The sequence below is a fragment of the Cryptomeria japonica genome, chromosome 7 (assembly GCF_030272615.1).
Source record: "Cryptomeria japonica chromosome 7, Sugi_1.0, whole genome shotgun sequence".
In the NCBI taxonomy this organism is placed as follows: domain Eukaryota; kingdom Viridiplantae; phylum Streptophyta; class Pinopsida; order Cupressales; family Cupressaceae; genus Cryptomeria; species Cryptomeria japonica.
The window spans coordinates 13,473,277-13,482,141 of record NC_081411.1 but is presented as its reverse complement, the minus strand read 5'-3'; the positions used below and the strand labels follow the sequence as shown (position 1 = coordinate 13,482,141).

The following is an 8,865-nucleotide window of genomic DNA, read 5'->3' as shown; positions in this document are numbered from 1 at the left end:
ATAAACACATTAACTAGATTAATATCAAAAATATTAATCAATAATATTTTTTGATAGAAAATATCAGAACAATTGATATTTAATAATTTCAAATTATATCAAAAAATGAAATGAAAAGTAACATTTCAGATTTATCTGCTCAAAACAATCCAAACCCTAATCAGCTTATCACCTAAAGCAGGTTAAGTCCAGTATCAAATAAAATCCATAACTTCTTGAAGTACAGAAACTCATTATAAAGTTACTTGACAACAAAGTGTAAGTACCATGTTTTCAACCTTCACGCCTGACTTCTTCCTGAATTTCAGGCCAGCCTTCTTCGTCAAACGTCCATTGATTTTCATGCCTGATTTCTTCCTCGTCTTCAGGAGTCAAGTCATTTTGTATGTTAAATATCTCTCTGACCTCTTCTGCTCTTTTATCCTTAATCCTGTCTGCTACAGTTTGGCATATTAAATCTTGAAGATTGTGTATAACCAGGTACTGGGTGGCCATGATGAGATTAAAAAGGGTTTCTTGATCAAGGTCCTTCACGAACTCCTGATCCCACATCTTCACATCCTTCTCCGAGATGGTGTTGGCGGCATTAACATGATATGCGCAGTACTCGACCACCTTCGCCATTATTTCACTGGAAATGATGTGCAAAGGCACGTTGCCGTCAGTGCCGGTGTCACTCAGAGCGTTCTTTAACATCTGCGACTGCATGGCTACGCCATACTCTACCTCAAAAATAGTGTCATCCGAACTCTTCAATCTCACCTTACATTCCTTCGCCATGGCTGCAGTGGGATCCTCCGCCATGCCTGTCGCGAAAGGAATGTTACAGAAGAGATTGACCAAAAAACGTTGGGAAACTCGCTATGTAATTTGGTATAAATAGGGGATATTTTTGTTTATGCTGCTGGGGAAACTCGCTTTGTAATTTGGTATATATAGGGTATTTTTTGTTTATGCTGTTTAGGGATTAGTTTTTTCATTTGGGAGGTGGTTGTTAAGTTTTAGGTTTTAATTTTTATTATTTGATATCGGTGAAGTTTAGAGGTGTAATTATTCATAATAGGAGTGAGGTGTAATAGTGTGGTTTATCTTGTCTTGCCAGGTGGTCTATAAAAGCTTGGATATTTGTAAGAGGTGAGGTGTAGGTGATTAAGTTTTAGGGTTTTTGTCATGTTGACCATAGTGTAATAGCGTGATTTTACGCATAGAATGAGGTGAGGTGTAATAGCCTAATTTATGCTATCTTGGGAAGTGGTTAAGTTTTAGGGGTTTTTTCATGTTGACCACTTATGCCTTCATTATGGATAGTAAGAGGTGAGGTGTAATAAAATGATTTATGTTGTCTTGGGAGGTGGTTATGTTTTAGCGTTTTTTTCATGTTGACCCATTATGCTTTCCTTACCCATAGTAAGAGGTGAGGAGCGTGATTTATGTTGTCTTGAGAGGTGTTATGTTTTAGGGTTTTTTTAGGTGTTGACCATTTATGCTTTTATTATTTGATGTTGGTAAGCTTAGAAGTGTAATCAGAGATAGTAAGAAGTGAGGTGTAATAGTATGATTTATGTTCTCTTGTGAATTAGTTTTCTTGGAAGGTGATTTTTAATTAGTAATATACTTTATAAATATATTATTAACTAAGATTTTAATTTTATGTAATGTAGTTACCTTAAATTTTTATATGAATTTTATGTTTTGTATGTATCCAAACTTTATTTTGAGTGCATATAAATATAGTTTTATTTGTTATTCTTTTGGACATCCATTTTTTTATTTGATTTACTTAAGCTTTATTTTATAGTTAGTTTCTTTAGGTGAAAGTTCATTTAACTTTATTTTTTTTGAATATATACATAGTATTTTAATTTTATTTTTGTTAACATACATATTCTATTATATTTCAGGTATTACTATCATGCCTCTCTCCATAACTTGTCTTTTATTAATTTTTGGTAGCATAAATAGATGGTTTAATATTTTACTTAATGTAACAATTTGATTCAACTTTTAGAATAATTTTTAAGATATTAACACTATTCAACTATTTTTTATTTTAATATAGTATGATAATAATTAGAATAAATAAATAGAATGTAGGTATCTTTGGTTTATTTAAAAATAGAATATGATACTCACTAGCACTATCCTTGATGCTCACCCTTATAAACAGGAATCCTTGGAGATCAAAGAGCCGAATCAAGTCAATGTTATATTTATGCTATGAAAATAAATAGACCTCTTGGCTATTTCTTAAGGGTTACAAAATACAAATGCTAAAGAAGTGATATGGAAAGGCAACTAACACAAAATTATGGTCACAAAACACATCACACATATACTGCTAGAATTAACAAACAAGATTTTAATGTTCTTCTCGCATTCATTCCTCCCCTCCTCATCTTAAGAAAAATTATCATAGGGAACCTAATCTTGTTGAGCAACTTCATGCAACCTTAGCTAAGATCTCCCTTTGGGATGAGTTAAGGAAGAAGAATAAATTGTGACAAGAACAAAATAGAAATAAAACTCAATTAAAACCAAAACTAAAAGAAAACTAATCACGAGATAAGATATTTGAGCATGGAAGTGTTTAAATCTAACAATGAAATCAATAACCTTTTCCTTAACATGTTGTTTATGATGTATCAAAGTAGTCAAATATATTTGACCACAAATGTTATTCTAAAGTTGTTGAATGAAAGAATTAGCCAATTTTTGAAAACAATCAATAGAATAAAGAAGTAAATAACAAAACCATTGTAGGATTTTTCACAAAGTTTCCTTGAAAGAAATTAGGCATCAATGTATGATCATTTGAGAAGTCAATACACATATTGCAAAATGGTTTCACATGAGTTAAGGATCACCTTTTCTATTGTACACCTCTAATTGGGGAATTCCATTATCCTTATGTAGAACAATACAGACCACATCAAATGAAAGTGGACTTTCAACATCATTTGTAGGAACATTGAACTTGGATGGGGTCATGGAAGTAATTTTTTTATTGTAAGAAGGGCACAATTTAGGCAAGACTATTAATGGCTAGATCATTGGATAGGTGAGTATTGGACATGTTTAATAATGAAGGATGTGGAATGGTATGATAAATGGATGGATCATTGGAATATGAAAATGGGATGTGACGATAAGTAGGTATAGGAGATATTTTTGAAACACATGGAATGATCATGGAAGGTGGTATGATGGGGATTATTGCAAGACTAACATGTGTAGGATTGACATTTTATGTAGATGTAGCCATCACAGGTGGAGTATTAGTAGGAGTGATAGATAAGTTAGGTTTCTCAAAAATGTCATTTGGAGCAACAAAATATGTTTTCTTGTTTGGAAAAGTTGTCATTTTGAAGACAAGATTGTAAAAGCAAACCTCCTACAGTTGCTTCTCTATACAGGATGTCATAACTGAACAAAGATGCTATAAATATGCCTCCCTCTTCTTTGTATAAGGTTGGAAAATGTATTTGAATACATTCTTAATTGGAAATATAAAAAATTCTGGCTTTTAATGCTTTCTGAACTCATTTTCTTGTTACAGTTACTGGATAGTTTCTTTCCATACTGTACTTATTGGAGATTGATTTCAGTGTACATTCAAGGAATTTGATGTATTAATTTCATTGGTTTTGCATTTGGAAGTTGATTATAAAAATTAGTTTCATTTTTGTTATTTGATTGCCCTGTCAAGGGCTTTGGCCTCCAAAATGCATCAACTTGTCTAGATCTACGTTTGGGCTCCCATGGATGGATTTAGACAAGTTATATTGCTCATTTATAGTGTAAATAATGTACATTTTGGCTAGGGTTGTGAGAAATAAGTGTTTTTGAGCATGTGCTAGGCAAATTGGAGATGAAATTGGCTAGCAATGTGAGTAAGACCAAACTTGTTTGTGCTCAAAGACCAATTTGAGTGAGAAAACTTGAGGTAGAGATATGCACTAGTCTTGAAGGAGTTTTGGATGTATTTGGAGCACAAAACAATGTTCTTTTCAGCTTGCAAGTGTGTGTTAGTTGTAGTTGGTAGCAAGTACCCAGTTTTGGGGATTTAATAACATTTTGGATCTAAACTTGCTTTGTGAACATGTTCATGCCTTGGAATCTTGTGGAAGGTTTTGAAAAGGTTTTTTAAAGTTTCCCCATACCTTGGTGAAGGTATCCATGCTATTCTAACCTTTGAAAGTATAGTAAAAATAGTGAAAATGTAGTAACAGTTCATAAAACAGTCAATTAATTATTTGTGTGGCAAATGTTCGTCATAATTTCATGTAGGATAGGGATGGAGAGTTCTTTCAAATGATGTGGAAAAGGTTCTAAAAGAATTTGGGGGCTTGGTGTGCAATTTAGAAGTGACTTCCCTTGTTACTTGGATGAAAACCTCTCAAAACCCTACTTATTTGTCTAAAAACGTGGACAGACATTATACCAACTTCCCAAGGGCTAAAACCATGAAAATACTTAATTTTATACCTTTTAAAACCATACAAGTCAGGTTTCATGATGGTTATTGTTATTGTTATTCTTTATAAGCAAAATTCACTAAATTAGGCCTCCACGGGCTAGTTGCCCTTTAGCCCTGTTTTCACTTAAAATTGAACCCGATTGTCCTAAGGGTTTGAGAACCTTCCAACCTTGTGAAAAGAAATTTAAAGACACACAACAGACCTATTCCCATCAATTTTAGACAATTAAGACATAATTTTGGAGTTTGGATCCCTGGTGGAGGACTTGAGTAACTTGAGGAAGCAAGCTAGGGAAATGTTTCATTACACACAATAGGATGGTTGTTTGAGGAGAGGTGTGGGTGTTGGATTTTGATGTTTCCGAACACTAATTTAATACAATAGAGAAGCATATCTTTAGGTCCACTTGACAAATTAGACCAATTTAGGCTTATTGAGTAACTTCTCACTCAATCTCCCTATGACCAATGCATACAAATTAAATCTAATTATAAAAATTAGAAGTGGGCATAAGACACTTTGGGTTCACCAAAATGTAATGTGGGAAGTAGGGTTCACTAGCATAATGAATGCAAACTAGGAAACTAGTCCTATATTAGCTTTGATTACATTCAGATGGACAAAATCCACTACCCTCAAGAACAAAGTGGATGTAGTGGTCCTCCATTGTTGAATTGAAGGGTGAAATATAATTGTAAGGGAGAATGAATGAGTCTGGAGAAAGTAAGATAAAATGATAGTTTTCTACTTGTGTAGGACAACAACAAACTCAAAACTCAATTCTAGAAAAGTATGCAAAATTAGAGAATATAAGTAACCTATAGTTCAAATTTCACGGAAAATTTGTGGTGGTGTTAACTATTACTTCGAAGTGCAGAATCTCAATTTCATTTTTAGTGATGAAATTCTCACCAAGAAAAAGCCGACTGAAATCAGGCTTGTTTGGAACAGCACCCACATCAGCCTTAGCCCCAATAAGAGTCATTACATTTTGTCTCAAATCAAGTACTTTAAGCTGCTCGTGACCTCTTGAAATTGCTTTGCATAGTATAATTGATGCATCATCCTTCAGTTTGTTATCTCCTGCATAAAAGTTTGTCAGGAAATCAGTTTATTTTCTCCAATCATAAGAAATCTTGGAGATGGAATCGCCTCCTTGAGGCTATCAGCAATGGCAATTACACCTTCATCCTTAAGATTCATACGGCCAAAGTAAACTTCCGTTAGACCTAGATGTCCAGAGATGATTTGCCTCGGAAGAACCCCACCTTTTGTCCCAAACATGTTATATGTTGGATCCAGCATTTTCAACCTGCTGCCTTCGCTCAAAGCTCCTAATAAAGCTTTAGCACCTCCAGAGTAATGCATTTCTTAACATGCACTGAAAGTGTCTTCGCTGCATCATCTCCTGACTCGTCGTCATGGAAATGCAAACTCTTAATCCTTTCAACAGATGGAGGAAGCACGCAAATATCTCTAGCAACTTGTACGGAAATATAGAAGTATCTGAATTTCAATTCTTCTAGCATTTTCTGAGATTTGTTGTTTAAAGAAGTTTTCGGTCGAAGGTTCATCAAGAAATTCTCGTTTTTGTTTCTCTTACAAATATCTTTTCAGATATGTCTCTAACCAATGCTTTTTTGGGGGTACAATTATAGCATTAGCTGAAGAAGAATAGAAGGGTCGATTTGTATAGTGTGGGTATGATAAAGTTATAAAGAAATAAATGAGACATTAATGCAAAAATTTAAGGGAACAGGCAACGCTGGGAAGTGCCAGTAATTCTTATTACGCAGATTTAAAACCAAATAATCGTTTTCAGTTTAAATTGCATGGTTGGGAGGATGCATTGAGGACAGGGGAGTACAATGCGTCAAGAAAAAAAAAAGTATAAATCCCAATTCCTATGATTCGAAATCGTCATTTTGGGTTCAGAAGAAAGTAAGAAACCACATATATCACAAATGAGTTGTGAATTTGGAAGAGGAATTTGGGGCAAGATTTAGCTAAGAACACTAGATTTACTTTATATTGTAGAGAGAAGAATGTGTAAGTGCTGGAACGGAGGACTAGCTACAGCTGGGAAGTAGTTAGAATAAACAGAAACAATGTAAAGGTTACAAACTCTGCCCAGAGAGAAAATACTGGTGGGAAAAAGATTGAATGTGAGAAATAACATTGTAACAGATATTTGATTGAATGAAATATAATTGTGTTATTTTAATTGAAATTGTATATCGGTGTGTTGTAATTGGGATTCATGGGCTTATCCCTAGAATCAGTTTTTTCTACATTACTATATATCTATATTTATATATCAATCAGTTTTTGTTTTTTTTTTTCAATAAGAGTGGATTATTTCACTAAATTTTTTTATTAATATTATTTTTTCTTGTTTTAACACAAGATTCAAAGAGCATACCAGAAGAAAGAACCCTGGAAGAAAACCTCCAGTCACAGCTCATAAAATAAGCCTATAGTATCTAGCAGATCAGTTTATGAACCCTGTGCAAAACCACATACAATCCATAGATTCTTTCAATGGAAGAAGATAGAATTTTCCAAAGCCATGTGCCAAATCCCATGAGCCAAAAACCTTCCTGCCAAAAAAGAAAGTATCAAAAGACCTTTGGAAAAACACTATTGTATCAAATACCATCTTAAAATTTTACATCAACATTACTAAAAAAAAATCACATAACTATTGCTGCAAACCTTCCCATACCCTAGAAGGAATTTCCTCAAAACCCACCTGTCAGCATTGCTATTAATGGCTAAATTTGCCAAATAATCTGTAATCTTATAACTTCTCTATAACAATGGGATAACAAGAAATATTCAAACAATTCTAATTTTTGTAATTTGATTTCTTTTTCATAACACATTGAATAATCACCATAGAATCACCTTCAATTATTAAGTCCTTAATTCCCAAAGAGATTTCCATGCATGAAATTCTGCATAAATGTTAGTTTTAAAACCAATAGCATGACACTTAGCTAGAATAAAATTTGCATTGTGATCATACCCCAACAGGCCTAGGGTTACCATGAGAGGCCCCATCAAAATTCAGTTTAAAGTACCCCTGCTGAGGAGGTTTGCAGAGGATGTTTCCATCTAGAAGAGCATCAATCATCTTTTTTCATTATTTATATGATCACAATTTTAAATGATACTTATATTAGTTTTCTATAGATAAGATGTTTCAAAATATTTAAGCATTATCTTTTTTCTTCTTGATTATCTCCTACAGCTATCTAATCGGACGATTAGCAATAGATTGTAATTTGAAATATCGATGCAAACAAAGTCACACATAGTAAAATCCAAAAAGCAACACATCGTAAAATCCAAAAGCAAAGCAACCATCCTTATGAATTATAGAAATATAATCTATGCTACTCTTCCCTTCTTTAATGAGATTGAGGTTCCACAAAATTTTAACTAATTAGAAAGTAGCTATTTGATAGTAAAATATTTGACATATAAAATCAATAGTTATGTACTTATTACTGGATTACTTGTTAGAAAGAATGGCTTTTGGCAAGCTACACATACCACAGATCCCTAAAAACTATAGAGTGTGATCACTTTTAGAAAACTGAAATATGTTTTTTTGAAAGTTCACTATGTATTTTACAAGCATGAATCACAATCCTTTATTACTTTGACAAAACAATCTACAATTTTTTATAGTAGCCTCCCCTCATTATAGAATAACAAAACAAAATAAAACAAATATCACTTAAAATGACATTGCTTACCAGTATCAGTATCTTTTGTCCATAAATTAATTTTAGCTACTAGATAGGGAATTGACGGTGTAGTTGAACCTCTTGAGCTAAGAGCTAAGGATTAAGGGGAATACATTCCACCAAATTAGTGTGACAAACATCCCAAACTCATCCCCTATCCATGTGAGAGACTTGCACTCATCAAGGCTTGATTCCTAGTGGGCTCACTAAGAACCTTTCAACTTCACTATCAGACCACAAATATTTTGAAAATTGAGAAAACACAAGAAGATGAGCTTGATAAGAATAAGATGGAGCTTGAGTATAAACTATTTAGATTAAAGAAATGTAATCAATTAACAATAGAATCAAAAAAATTTGTTTATGATTTTCACCATATGAAATAAAACAGATTTTTAAAAATATTTAGTGTTGCTTTAGGTTTTGATTAAACCTTTTAAAGTTACTATTTTTATCTATTCTTTTTTAATAAGTAAAAAATTATCTTCTAATTATAATAATATATGCATTCATACAAAACCTCAATCACAATAATACTAATAATGTTAAACTAAAATAAAAAATTATCGATTCAGCCTGCTTAGATTAAAGAACACCAATCAATGCATTTGAATATATGCATTTGCAAATAT

The 8,865-nt window shown here is 32.8% G+C and overlaps 1 protein-coding gene across 1 annotated transcript; it reads right to left on the bottom strand.

The window, feature by feature from the left end:
• Window positions 1–273: 273 nt before the first annotated feature.
• Window positions 274–804, bottom strand: LOC131039933 (SKP1-like protein 12). The gene has a single exon (XM_057972775.1). It carries the CDS (start codon window positions 802–804, stop codon window positions 274–276), a length of 531 nt encoding a protein of 176 aa, XP_057828758.1.
• Window positions 805–8,865: the final 8,061 nt, after the last annotated feature.